The sequence below is a fragment of the Haplochromis burtoni genome, unplaced genomic scaffold (assembly GCF_018398535.1).
Source record: "Haplochromis burtoni strain Fernald_Lab_line unplaced genomic scaffold, NCSU_Asbu1 Contig_314, whole genome shotgun sequence".
NCBI classification, from domain to species: domain Eukaryota; kingdom Metazoa; phylum Chordata; class Actinopteri; order Cichliformes; family Cichlidae; genus Haplochromis; species Haplochromis burtoni.
This window is the reverse complement of record NW_024582675.1, coordinates 616,547-631,378: the sequence shown is the minus strand read 5'-3', so window position 1 is coordinate 631,378 and position 14,832 is coordinate 616,547. Positions and strand designations below refer to the sequence as shown.

The 14,832-nt window shown below is 40.7% G+C and overlaps 1 protein-coding gene across 1 annotated transcript in view; it reads right to left on the bottom strand.

The window, feature by feature from the left end:
* The window catches only part of prickle2b (prickle homolog 2b), an 87,882-nt gene extending 76,277 nt beyond the window's left edge, over positions 1-11,605 (bottom strand). The window contains exons 1-2 of the mRNA XM_005941316.2: positions 11,441-11,605; positions 10,902-10,984 (exon numbers count right to left, since the gene is read on the bottom strand). Of these exons, the coding sequence (XP_005941378.1) occupies positions 10,902-10,984; positions 11,441-11,482 (125 nt within the window). The 5' untranslated portion in view covers positions 11,483-11,605. The remainder of the gene's footprint in view (positions 1-10,901; positions 10,985-11,440) is intronic.
* Positions 11,606-14,832: the final 3,227 nt, after the last annotated feature.

The window sequence follows — 14,832 nt, the reverse complement described above, 5'->3', positions numbered from 1 at the left end:
ACACACACACACACACACACACACACACACACACACACACTCTCTCTCTCTCTCTCTCTTTTGGAACTTTGCCTTTGTAGCCATTATTCCAAGAATCACTTGACAGTTTGTAATATTCGAAATGTGTGACAATACTTTCAAATTTAAATAGACAACCAGAATGCTGAGCTTTTGGCATTAAAGGTCTGATCTAGACCCTGTAAATGCTGCAATAGTAAGACATGTTTAATGAAGGCAACTAGCTAGTGCATGGTTGAAACTGAGATATGGCCAGCTGTTATCAGTTTCAAGCTAATGACACGTTCTTAAAATCTTTAACAATGCATAATGGAGAAAATGAGTAATGCACAACTTTACAGAGGGTTAATTTACCTCATGAGACTCTGCACAGCTAGAAAAGTGTCTCAATGGACTTTGGAAAGAAAAAAGAAAACATGTCTACAGTACATTACTGAAACAAGCAAGCTACTTTTACTACAGTGCCATCTGTGGCATGGATGCTGTACTGAGCCAAAGCCTTTGGACAGACCATAACGGAAGTTCAACAGTAAAAATGAATCGGTAGTTGTGCATTTTATAACAAAGAGACATGTTTTCTATGCTTTAATTTATCTGAACACTTGCTCAAATAAATTTGGATCCACAGTCCCTCCATACCTGCAGGCCAAGGATCTTTGATGGAAATAAGACTACTTGTGGTCTGAGCCTTGTGGACGCTATCAGGCACCATCGTGCCTGTCTGTCTGCACTCTGGTTGGTCTGAGATGTGCCCTGTGGTGTGGGAAAACCCCAGCTTGGTGGATTAGATGAGAGAAAAGGGGATTTGCTGGTTAAAAGCTGACCTTTGACATGCATACAACGGCCTTTTGATTCAGCACATCAGCTCATTCTGTTTTCCGCCTCTGGACTTTGCAGTCACTCTGTCACATTCACTGTCAAGCCTTAACAGGATAACATGGTTTTATTATGTGACAGAAGGCAGTTGGGACTGTGCAGACTGTCTAAGTGTTACAGCACAATACTTTGCATACGCTGGACAGACACTAAAACTGCAACACTATTCATGGAGAGAGTCAAAGGTGAGTCTGCGGGCACTTCTGATCACATTTGCAGGTGCATATTTGGCTTTTATTTTTATAAAACCTATTTGGCCATGCATGTTTCCAGTGTTGGATATCCTAATCACAGTCAAAGCTAATTTGAACTCTTTCAACATCACATTCAGAAATTGTTGGAGTCTGTGTGCTGGTCACAACTACAAGAGTATCAGGTTGAGAAATAAATTGCAGAGGGACTTTACAAGGGAAGGCTACATTGCTGGTGAGTTACTTGGCTCTCTGGTTTCACAAGATTTTCAAATAATACAAATACCTCCACAACTCAAGCACTCTTGGGGCCACACCACTCCACAAAAGTCTGTTTTTTATTCTTTTGATGCATCTGTTCCACGTTTCATGGTGAGGGAGTTAACCAAATGTCACTGGCAAAAGTTTTTGATACTGATAACCTTAAATAACTTAGTTAAGGTAACCATTTAAAATGAGGGGCCAGTTTCATAGTGACTTTTCATCTTTGCAAACACATTGTAGCTACATTTGACATTTGATTAAAATAAAGAACAGAAAACTCTTCATGCTCTTCGTTGGGAGGTTTTTGAAACAGTATTCAGATCATGCTGCTTAACATTTCATTCAACTGTGACCAAGATCATACATCAAAAGAAACTTTTTTTTTAAACCCACTCAAAAAGTCTGACGTCAAATGAGCAACACTAGCCTCTTCATTTCCAGGTTTGTTTTTTTTCCCTTCTCCCATGTCTGCTTACCGCCCATATTCACTGGTCCTCCTATTGTCTTACTGATAATACACAACTTATCTGGCTTGTTGTCAAGGCAGCAGCAAACTTAGAGCACATTCATCATTGCCTTGGCAACTGGTCAACCTGCACAAATAAACTTGGTCAGATGAGTGATAAAGATTGCTGGAGAAGAGAAAAAGAATGAGTCTAACCTTCAAATATGCAGAGCTCTTGGCGGTTAAGCTAGAGAAACAGAACCATTTTGGAAAATAAGGGTGATGATGGCCTCAATCAAATCACAAAGATAACTTTGTCAGGTGTCTCCATTACCAGTTCTCATTTCTATCCATCTTAATCCAAGTGATTCAATGTCTTTGTCTTTCGTTAGCGCCCACGCCGTTTTTTTGCAACACAGCCTTATAAGAGAACGTAAAGCTACTTCACATCCACATGTCTGAACTGGCTAAAACATGTACCATGCAAGTGAAATGCACTTAAATTCAACCTGAGTAATTTGTCACATATCATCAGCCTATCCATTTACCTTTTCCAGATCATGTCTCTCCACTCTGTACCTAAACAGTAACACAAAGCATTTAAGAAAAAAGCACTTTGGTATACAGAAAAGTTCCTTGTTGATTGCAAAGTATAAAGAAAAGAGTCAGATGTGAGGGCGTCTGTCCGACAGCTTAAACTGAGCTGAACTTGGGTCATGCAAAAGGACAATGATCCTAATCACATCAGCATATGTTAAAGAGAAAGGCTGAAAAAGAAAATAATTAAAGTTTTGCAGTTGCCCAGTCAAACTCCAGATCTCAACCTGACTGAAATGCTGTGGTGACACCTTAAGAGAGCTGTGCATAAACAAATTCCTGCAAAACTCAATGAACAAGATTGTAAAGAAGAGTGGGCCAAAGTTTCTCCACAACAATATGAGATTGATAAAGTCATACAGAATAAGATCACTTTGTGTTATCGCTGCTAAAGGTGCTTCTACGAGCTACTGAATTATAGGGTGTATGTAGTTTTTTTGCATACACCCTATAACTAACAACTAATTTTGGGCAACTGCAAAAACAAACAAGCCAAAAAAAATTACAGCCACTCAAATACTGACTGTCTCTCTTATAACAGCAGCAGGGACACACAGTGACCCGGCAGCAGTGTGCTTGAACAAATCTAACATGGAAATTCCTCATCTTAAAGCATCTGCTGCAAACACAACAAAGCACCTTTGGAGTCCACGCCTTGACACCTCAGAGCTATCCTTGTACTATCTGATGGACCAGGTAGTACTAGAGTATCCTAGATGATCCAGATCCAAATATTTCAACTGAGGTTCTTATTAAAAAAAAAAGAGCACATACAAATAAATAAAACTAATAAGAATAATCAATAAATAACCATCAGATTCTTAAATATAGTTATTGACACCAGTTTTTGACTAAAACACCATAGGAATGAATATGGACCTGCCAGCTATAGCAGAATGTTTCCAAACACTTTCTCAATACCAAAATGCCCCCCAAATTTACAACCACAGCCACAAAAATAAAATGAGGCAGTGCTACTTCTGGCCTTTATCAGAGGTAGCTGGCCATGCCTCAGAGCTGTCTTCGACTTTTTTCTGCCCCCTCTCCATTCTGACTGCACTCAGATCAGTTGATAGATACCTGTACAGTTTGGCAATGAGAGCCAGCCTACTCTCTCATCCATGAAATATAAGCTTCACTTAAGAGCCTCTCTGCTATTAATACTCTCTCTCTCTCTCTCTCTCACACACACACACACACACACACACACACACACACACACACACACACGGGCTTAAGAAAATGCCAGATACACAACAGACAAAGTCCATGAACCAGCAGAACAGTAGCAGAGCATTACAGCTCATCCAGCATGCCTATTAGATTCAGCATTGACTCACGCAAACCTGCAAGCAGAACGAAGACGACACCTCGCCCACTCTTCAGATGACGACAAATTACACACAGAGACAGACGTGGGAAGGGCAAAGAGACAAAGATGAAGAGTGAAAGGGGCTTTGGAGGAAAAGAAGACAAAGGGTCAAAGCTGTGGCGATGTGTGCAATTCATCCAAAACACTAGAATTTCCTTTTTCAGCTAACAAACTTGGTCAAAGTGACGCATCGACATGGTCCAAACTCAGTCCTTTTTGATAGAGAGGTTATCCGGTTCCTTTCTTGACTAATAGATGACACTCAATTCTCTTAGGTCCACATGCCACTTAAGCCAACCAATATTGAGGGGGCTGGCTGAATCAATAAACCAATCAAATAATTTATCAATGCAGAGTCATCAAGCTTCTGTTTTGCAATTAAGACAAACAAGGCTTTGTGTTCCACTGGGATTTGGGGGTCTGTAAAAAACAGGACAAGTAATTAAAGTAATGGGAACGTCAAAAGGAAACTGTCACCCTTTCCTAACATATGAGTTTTCCCCAATAAAATAATGATCCACACCACGCCAGTGTCTTCTAGTGCTGCAGGTGTGAAGCTTTGCTATTATGGAAAAATCTCTCATCTCTGATATTCCAGTTAACATATTAGTCAATGAGGATTTCAACTTGGATGGATCCATGTTGCGCTTGTACAATGCTGTCCTCTGTTGGCTGCAAAAAAACCCCAAAAAACCCAAAACCAAAGAACATTTTATCCCCTCCAAATCACCACAGCTGAGGAAGTATTCCAAAGACAAGAAATGCCTGTAGGATTGTGTGTTCAAATTGTGGTGTTAGCACAGCTCCTTAAGGCTATTCCCTTCCACACCCAGCCCGAATGAGAACAGGTGGCTAGACGGTGAGAACTGAGGAGGGGGGGAATAAAACAAGAGGAGAGAATCAAAGAAGGCTTTGAAGTGGAGCACTGTGTAAACCTCTGCAGCGGTCTGGCAGTCTTTAAACTGCAGAGATGAGGAGATGCATGAATAGAAGGATGCCAGGACTGAGAGAGGAGGCCACAAGATGAAGGGTTAATGAGCTGAGGTGAAGCAGTGATAAGTGGCACTATGAGACAGAATGACTACAGGTGTATGAGCAGGAAACAAGCAATGGAAACTATTGACTGGGGTAAGTATAAGCTAATTACCCTTGCATTTCATTTTAGAGGCAGAACAAGGTGACATTATACTACTGTCAATCTTTCATTTTCCACCAGTCTCACCTTCCCTGTCAGTCTAACCACCCACCTATTCCTGAACTGAGAAATCCGTTTACTGATGAACTGATAGTCAAAGAATTTGTTTTGCGGCTTCAATGACTTATCAGTCCTTTAAAAGACAAATCAAGAAACTATTTGCAGTCTCCAGGAGCTTTTATTTATTTCAGTTCTTAGTCATGTTTGCTGTAGGAATGGGTGCAATAGGGATGGGTACAAGGCTGCAGGGAGGGTTAAGACAGTCTGAATAGAGATATGCATAAAGTCAGTCCTGATGACTTTAGTGTCTCCCCCTTTTTCAGTTTAAGTTACACTAAATGAACATATATCAAAGGTTGCCACAGGATCAAATGCAAGTTTGCCATGGATTCCCCTTCCACTTATTCTGTAGGTATCCACACTAACTTGGATTAGTACAAAATATTGTACAGTCATAGCTGACAGACAGTTACACTTGTTGACCTGCTGGCTTTATTCTCAATGACAGTTCAAAGGCAGCTCAGCACACAAAGCCTTTAAGGTATGGATCACCACCAGGGCGAACGTCAGGATGAATGAGCATGACTAGAATGTAAATCAAGGGGAGTTGCCAATGTGTGTTAATGTTGGAAAAGTTAAAGCAAGAGAGAGCTGAAGGCTTATCAGGATGTTGGGCCAAAAGCCAAACTTGTATATGGCAATTATCATAATGAGTTAATGTCATACCTCAGGAATAGACGGGGAACTGTTAAGAATTTGGAAACCTTTTGAAAAGAATTAACAAGCTGACGGCATGAATTAAAAGACAATGGAGCCAATCAACCAGTAAACAAAATGGTTAATACAGTTCGGTGTCTATTAGACATGTTTGCCCCCTGCTGGTCAGTTTATTTTCACCACATAAACAAGAAAACAATTTTAAAAAGTGCTTTTTAGATCATATTGATATGTGGTATATGAATATACTGGTCTTTACAGTTTTGCTTTTTAAGAATGTTGAAATTTAAAACCATTTTAAAAATTGTTAATAAATTGTGTTATATGACATTTGCACCGCAGCAATTTCCTAATGTTGTAAACCTGCTCAACATTTGGCAATAAACCCCATTCTGATTCTGATTTTGATTCTGATTGTTACACCGCCCCCCCCCCCACCACACACACACAGAGTGATTATATAATATGTTATATTAAGCTATTTGAAACTTGGCATGTGAATACTGTAAACTGCAGGCACACCGTTTTTTAATCATTGAATCTACTTTTACTTGTGCGTAGTCTGTCAGTAAACGACTACAGCTCTAATGATAGAGAATTACAAAAGCCAATTACGCAAGCACAGAGTTTAGAAACCCAACACCTCTCAGTGGGTCCTGTTACACTTCGAGAACCCACCTGGTGGATGATATGACGCCGCCTGCTGTTGTGACCTACACCCATCCTTCTCTTAGGGATCAAATTGATCTGTTGGTGAATGCACCACAAGCTGCATCTAAACCAGATGTGAGGCTCCGTCCTCACAGATTCTACAAATGAGTCCCAAACCAAAAGAAAAAAAAAAGAAGAAGAAATCCAGTATAATGCCAGTCCATCACAGTGGATGAGGTCAGTCGATACTATTGTGTCGGGAAAAAGAAGTAATAAACGTGTTCGTGTATTTTCTGCAACAATGTGCACAATCAGTATTAGAAAGCAGGGAATATGTTAGAATCGTGTGCTTGTTTCAAACAAACAGTCCTTTACCCATGCTTATCATTAAAATTCCCAAATGCAGAAGGGAAGGCATAGTACAGGAATTTTGCTCAAGCCTATAATCTCAGCCTGGCTGTTCAATTTTGATTCAAGGATATCATTGGAATTCAACAGGCAACCACCAGCCCTGCAGGAAATCAGCCGGCGACATGTGTAGGCCATCCTCATTTCCGTGACCAACATACGTAATCCCCATCTAGACCAGCCTGTTACAGTCAATTATGGGGTGATTTGGATAAAAAGGAATATGAGGAGAAATGGCAGGGGGAAAGGAGTGAGGGACAAAGCCAGCAGTTAATGAAAGCAGAGAAATAGGAAGGGTTGACTTTAGCTCGACACGGTCCGAAAACCCAAAGGTCAAATTATGATTGATATCACGGAGTCAAAGCTCCCTAGGCTTGCATTATCTGTAAACATCAGGCATAGAGCCAAAGTTCCTGCAGGTTTGTCAAAATAAAACCCCTTCAAAATAAACCGCCAAAGGGCAGAAACAAAGCATGCCATTCACACATTAAAAAGCCAACTTTATTAAATGGTAAATGGCCTGCATTTGTATAGCGCTTTTCTAGTCCCTAAGGACCCCAAAGCGCTTTACACTACATTCACGCACACATTCACACACTGGCGATGGCAAGCTACATTGTAGTATTAGTAAAGTATTTCGCTTCCTGACCCATATGAATGCTATTAGGAGACGCTGCTGACGCATTCTGCATCCAAACAAGCCCTGAAAAGGAGAAAACACAGCAGGTCAGGGAATGTTTTCATCCCTGGAAACTATCAGGCAAAGATGCTTACCATCTACATGCCAATACACTGACACAGCTTTGGTGATAAATCTAAAGTTTCCATTATCTGGCACCGGCCACCGCTGGCTTCCTTCTCCCTTCCCCCTCACCTAAAACTGAGTCTTCTTCAGTGCTGCAACAGCCAGAACCCATTCAAATGGCCGGGCACCCTGACAGTTTTATTTGCCAGATCGTCTTGTTAACACAGTGAATTGAGGGGCCCAGCCTGTGTTATGCAGATCACACCAGGTTACCGAGGGGACAGACGTCAGCAAGCCATTCAGGGCCGGGTTAAAACTCAACCGTGATCCCTCTTATTCTCCTGCAAACATCATCTCTCCTCCTTCCTCTGTCCTTTTCTGCTTCTCTCTTTATCTGCTCAGAACTGCTTTTAGCCAGCTGAAGTTTCAGCCAAAGCGTCGCTGCACACAAGGGCAGGCTTTGTCCAGCGCCAGTCAGCTCTGGCAAAACCTGAACTAAACCTACTGCCTTAAATTAAGTTTTATGTTGTGCTGCTGGAGGAAATGAAAAACTGCTAATGGCAAGATCTCATTGGATTTGCAGTCTGATTCATGCCTGGACTGACTCAAGGCTTCAAAAACAGGTTAAAAACAGGTTAAGTGACAGTAACTTTTCAGGTGTGAAAACACACTGGTGTCATGCAGAAGAGTCATGCGATCCAGCGGGTCAGACAGCACGTTCACACTCAGGGTTAATGTTAATAAGGCTGGTAATGAGTCTCATTAGTACAAAGAAAATCAATCAAGCCAAAGGCAAGTATTAAATATTTAGCAGGAACATGTTGAGCGAAGAGAATCCGCTCCTATCACTAACCTACCCAGAGCAGCCAACTTGGCTTACTCTGTTACACATGGACACTAACACACAAGCAGCCAGCAAACCGAAACTCTTTCATGTGTCCATTTTGTATCCACATCAGGACAGCAACTTCAAAGATCCCAAAAGACGTTTAGATGTCCTGGACCTTCCACTGAACCTTTAACATTAAGCAGACCGGAACCATTTGGTTTACTTTGGTCTGTCTATGTTTTTATTTTTGTGCACAGGTCTCTCCAGAAAAAGTGCTCTCAATCTCAGCGAGATAAATGAAGTATCAATAATAATTATTATGATCGCATTTGAGTAAAACAACAGCTATAGCATATTCTCAAAGGGATTGTCTCCTCACTTTAGCACGATTAGCTAATTTCTATAAAAATGTGGAAATGTCAGATTTAACCAGACCCCTTACTCCATTCAAATTTTTAACAGGACATTCAGCCATGATCCCTCCTATTCTACTCCTCTTAATATTCTTATAAAAAACATATCCCAATATTTCAGACTGTATTTGGGAAAGATAACAATCAGAGGGGGCATTTACCCTCAGATTTAGAATGGTATTTTTTGCTACTTTATCAAATGGCAAATAACACAATATAAGAACAAGGGATAGACAATATAATACACAATGATAGACAATATAAGGGCAGGGATAGCTCAGTAGGTAGAGTGGCTGCCCCATGATCAGAAGGTCAGGGGTTCGACTCCACTGAATGGCTACCCTGAGGTACCCCTGAGCAAGATACCGTCCCTACACACTCCCCGGGCGCGGCATTGGTGGCTGCCCACTGCTTCACTGGGTGAATGGGTTAAATGCAGAGGAGTAATTTCCCTATGGACTAACACATACACATTACATTACATTACATTTAGAGGATTAAATGGCAAAGAAAATGTCAATGCTGAAATTCTCTTTTCAATTACATAAATTTATCAGCGTTTTAAATTTATATTAAGAAATTTGGCAGCAACACAAAGAGAGCAACTACCTCAAATCCCAATAACTCCCAAGACTAATCCTAAATTATCCCAGATAAGAAATCAAGCTCGTCATCAAATTTAAATTCAGCTTAAAGAAAAGACTAAGAGTAGTACAACAGTGTTTTAAGTTGAGTCCATCAGCAAAGCGTGAACCTTCAGCATACATGGATATATGAACCAAAATGTCACGGCAGATCATCCAGTAGGGTGGATATTACCACATAATCTATTACAAATGTGTGTTGTTTTTGTCAAACAGCTACTGTGACCAGAGCACACAGTAAGTGTACACACATGCACGCACACATTTCCCCCCTTCTCATTCCTATCTCTGACCCAAGGGTCACTTTAAGTCCACTGCATTGCAAAACATTACAACTACGCCTTAAAAAAAGGATAATAATGTTTTTTAAGCATGAAAACCCATTAAGTTTGGCCTGATATGGAAGTAGGACATTCCTTAAGAAGTTACCCTGTCTTTTTCTCTGTTTAGCCTCAGACACAAAGACTTGCTGGAGCAATAAAACAGCCTTTTGCCTCAGCACACAGTCGTGTTCCTGCAGGCAGTCTGTGTCCACTGACTTTTTATTCCAGCTTGGTGGGGGTAGAGGGTGGGGAGTGGGTTGACTTTTTATTGTGGGACTGCACAGACGAGCAATTAAAGGCTGCATTCCTGAGGCTGCCGTTGCCTCTGTATAGTTACCGGCAAAGGAGACTGGATGGTCTTTATGGCTCAGAAACTCCCAGCCTATTGTGGATTCCTATCAGACAGACAAAACACTTTATAAATCCACGCTCTCTGAATGAAATGTCTCCGACCCAGCTGACTTTTGTTTTACCAAAACACTGCGGTGAGTTATAACGTCTTTTTGATGCGTTCTACATCTGTGAGAAAAATGGTACTAAAATAGTTCTAACATGCTGCAGAACAAGCTCATACTTTATAGGCTGCACAGGTGTAAAAACACAAACCTCTCAGTGTTACTGAACTTATAGTTTGGAACTTCTCTTCTCCATGTAAGCCTTACTAGGGGCTGGGGTCAGGCAGCCTATTCTTTTCCAATGCTCACAGCATCTCCACAGTTGCACAAGCACAGTCACCGGCATTCACACTCTAACCCAATCCTCCCGTACTCCACAGCAGGATTACGTCTTCCAACAATATGCAGTTTGTTTCGCAGCATAAGCACATTTATACCCTCACAGTTGTGACAGCGTGACTGCAGAAGCAGCAGGCTTGAATCCTTCCTGCTGCATGAATGGTCTCTACTGTAAAACTATTATCCTGGAGCACACAGGGGCACAACAATTGTTTCCTCACAGTATGATGCATGGCTGACTCTATTCAACATCCCAAGAGTTTGGAAGAGTTCTTGAAGAAGAAATCACAGTGTTAAGAACGGCTGCTTTGCCAAACTGGGTGCAGGAGCACGGCAAATGACTCTCGCTTTAACCCTTTTCGATGAATGAATGAATTCAGTGACTTGTAAAGATGTAAAAAACAAAAGAAACATTGGACCTTCCCCCATCACTGTTGTGATATGGATCGCTCACCCAGATGGGTGAACAAGTGCTGTACCTCCATTTGTGCAGGGCAAAGCCAGGACACTGCTCTCCACAGGTGACACAGGGCTGTCCTCTCTGAGTCTCATCTGCAGGGTTCTACAGAAAGAAACACAGGTCACAATAGCAGGTCCCCCAAACTCCTCACTGCATGGGGCTTTAAATGACTGTCGTTAATTAGCTGGTAATTTAGACTATTTAACGCATTGAACGCACTGCATTTTTACAGTGTAACACTATTTTAAATGACGTCCCTAATATGACTTAAAAACACATGGGGGTATTTGTAATGGAAATATGTGTGTGCGCTTCAGAATTCGCTCAGAAAGCAACTGTGCGCAACAGAAAACATCATCATGCTGACTGTGCTGTTGTGTCACATCTTGAGTTGCATATCTCGACAGCTCAGATTATACTGGATCTCCTTAGCAACAGGGCAGAGCAGATACAGAGAAGAAAACCACACAACAAACACGAGCATACCGCGTGCAGTGGGAGCTGAAGCAGCGCTATGGAAACCATCAAACCTCTACTAACTTTATCCTGCCAACTTACCGATCTGCTGGGATCTCTTCTCTTGGAGCTGCGACTGAACATGACCGCTTGAACCCAGAAGAGCAGATGTACAGTCGTGCGCTATAGAGACAAACTGAGCACAGAGAAAACTCGGGATTAAAAATAACAATAACAATAATAATTTAAAAAAAAAATACCTCTCAAGATTTGTCTAAAAGTGCGCAGAGCGCTGGCGGCTGTCCTGCCCTATTAACCTCCTTCATTAATGAATGAAGCCTCGCTGTTCCGGGTAACAGCTCCACCCTGTTTATCCACAGCCAATGGAAATCTGTCAGTGTGGGTTTTCTTCTTCTATTGGACAAAAAAAGAAATAAAGAAAACAGGTTATTACAAAATTTTGTTGAAAGTGGTGATTAATTAATTAATTTGTTGTGTTTTACTTAAAAGCTAACAGCAAACTTGGGCTGAAAGTTGAGCAAGTTTTAAAAGTCACATATTTTTAAAAGAGAGAGAGAGATGTCCAGTTATTACAGTGGATGGGTACAAATAACAGAATTATCACTGAGGAAATACATGTTCCTGTTTCTTGTTTTTCCTCTATTAGAATGAATTAATGATAGCACTTTGGTCCAAAACGGAAAAAGAAAAAAGCGAGTAAATAATGCAGTCTTTCTTTTACTTTACCACAAACCTGCACTGAGCTCTCCTGGGTGCCTTCCTCTCTTTGGTCTGACAGCGTTGACTCTCCAACAATCGCCCTCCATTTATCACCAGAGAAAAGGCTTTTTAACATCAGTGTAAGACTGATCTGACTCACAGGCAGCTTTTATTCTGCTCTGACAGCCAACTTAAAGTTCAGGGATGCAACAGTAATGTGTGATGGTTGCTGTGCACTGTTTTGGTCGTTTATATTAGACGTAATGGGGTTCCTTTTTCTTTTCTTTTTTCTTTTTAAATGAAGTGGTAAGATTGCACAAATGTCACTGCTGACTAATACAGCTCCACGGTCAGTTTAGAGACTTGCAGTCGTACTGCTGCGGTGCACAGCTTAAGAAAAGGAGGCTGAATTTCGACATCTGTTTAGACTGTTTGAAAAAGCGTCTCTTGTCAGATTGGGTTTTGGCTGATAAGAACGAAGACAGACAACCCTGCAGGTGTTGTTTCCTTTAAAGAGGATGAAACAAGGAGCAGACAGACAAACTGGGAGATGTCTGCTTGTCTAAGGACAGAATCACAACCTTGAGATAATCAGATGTAGCAATGGATGAAGGCAAAAAGCATCAATAGTCAAACGATGGCAGTGTGAAAGAATAACAGAGAAACAGGAAAATGAATCCACATTTGCTCACAAAACAGACAATTACCTTTCAAGATTCAGGTTAGCTCACCTTTGCTCGGGGTCATCATTTGAATGACCTTTTAGCTACACGAAATTCTTCAGTGTTTTGTTGCCTGAGCACATGGGGAAGAAAATGTGTGATTCTTTCATTGTGATTCTTCATTGTTGCATACAGTAGAGTGCAAAGGCCTTTAGCCATCTTTCATTGTCTTTATATTGCATCAGGAAAATGGGAAATGAGTGCAATGATTTATTGAAACATCTGCAAATATGCATTGAGTTTGTAGAATTCTGATTCTCTTGTAATTTCCTGAAGTATTCTTCAGGAATAGTTCTCCAGATGTCTTGAAGGATATTCAAAGCTCTTCTTTGCATGTTGGCTGCCTTTTGTTATATTCTCCATCAAGATGATCTCAAACTGCTTCAGTAATGTTTAGATCTGAGCTGTGGGGAGGCCACTCACCGACTGTTCCATTGTGTTTTCCTATCCAGGTAAGTTTTTTCTGCATTGGCGGTGTTTGGGAACAATGGCATGCTGAACGCTGGCCATGCATGCAGACACTTTGCAGATGGCATTGCATGGTGGATCAAATATTGAAGCTACTTTTCTGTATTCATAAGTCCATCATTTTTAACAAGATTCCCAAACCATGAAAAAGCCTCCACCATGTTTTATGTCCATCTCTCCTGACCTACTCCATATATATTGATGATGATTCAAACCAAAAATTTCAGATTTGGATTTATCACTCCATAAATCCTGTTACCAATGATTTTCTGTCCAGTTTTGTCTCCCTGCTTCCGTTCATTAAGCCATTTTTCCACTCAGACCATTTGTGAGTGGCTGCTAACAACAAAGTACTTAAAGATGCAATTTAAAAAATGCACACTTTGCCAAATTGTCTGTTATGACACAACATTGGTTCATACCTTGAGTTAGGTGCCTTTTTGTGCTTGAATGATTCCTAGGTCAGTGTTAAGTTGTTCAATGATTAAAAAAAAACAAACTTATTTTGAAAATAAGCACTGAAAATGAGTGAACAAGAAGGAGAACTATTAGTCATGACCACTATAAAATTAAACAAAGCCTGGCTGCTAAGAAGGAAAAAGAAATGAGGAGTACCTCAAGATTTTTGAGCATTTTCTGAAACATATTTACTGCATGCAACAAATACAATTTGTGAACATGCAGGAGCCTGCTAAGATAAATAACTTGGTGACAGAAGAGAAAAAGAGAAAGCATCTGTGGCAGTATAGTAATAGGAATACAAAGGAAGGGGAACAGGCAAGAAACTGCAAGGAACATATTCCAACTACAGTAACAATGCAGAACAGTAGATGTAAAATGGATTAGATTACAAAACAATGTAATCTGTAGAAGAACACCTAGGCAGTTTTGTTTTCTTCATTTTAATCATAATTTTTTTTTTTACTGTAGTATATTATTGTACAAGCTGGGATAGGCTCCAGCGCCCCCGCAACCCTGAAAAGGATAGGCGGGAGCAAATGGATGGATGGATGGATATTATTGTACATAGTAGATCTATTCTATTTTTCTATTGAAAATGCTTTTTCAAGTGCTTTGATAATGTTTCAAAAAATGTGGCAAGGCAGTTGAGGAAAAAGTGTAACACATAACGCCAGTGTATCTGGGTATCCAAATTATTTGTGCGTGCATGCCGGGCCTCAGGCTTACTACTAAGCCTCAGTTCAAAGTCAGCCCAGATTACCTTTAGGAATGATGATGATAATGATGGTGAGGGAAGCTGACCCTGGGGACTCATGACTTTAAAATTCCCCTCATTAACTCTCAGGTTAAGAGTCTAAACAAGCTTGGCAGAATCAAAAACAGCTTTCATGCTATTTCCAGGAGCAATGCAAGAACTAGGTGGCAGTCAAGAAAAGCTCCTTTTTTGGTTGCATGCTAAACAGGGTAAAGTGAGTTTTTTTTTAATACAGTGAACTGCTGCTGCCACACGCTCAGATCTTCTAATTAGGTCCATTTTTGCTCGTATTTTTTCACCATGTAGCCTGTGAACCTTTGACCTACAGAAGTCTGACAGGGTTGATTTTGAGTCATTGTTCGCAAGCT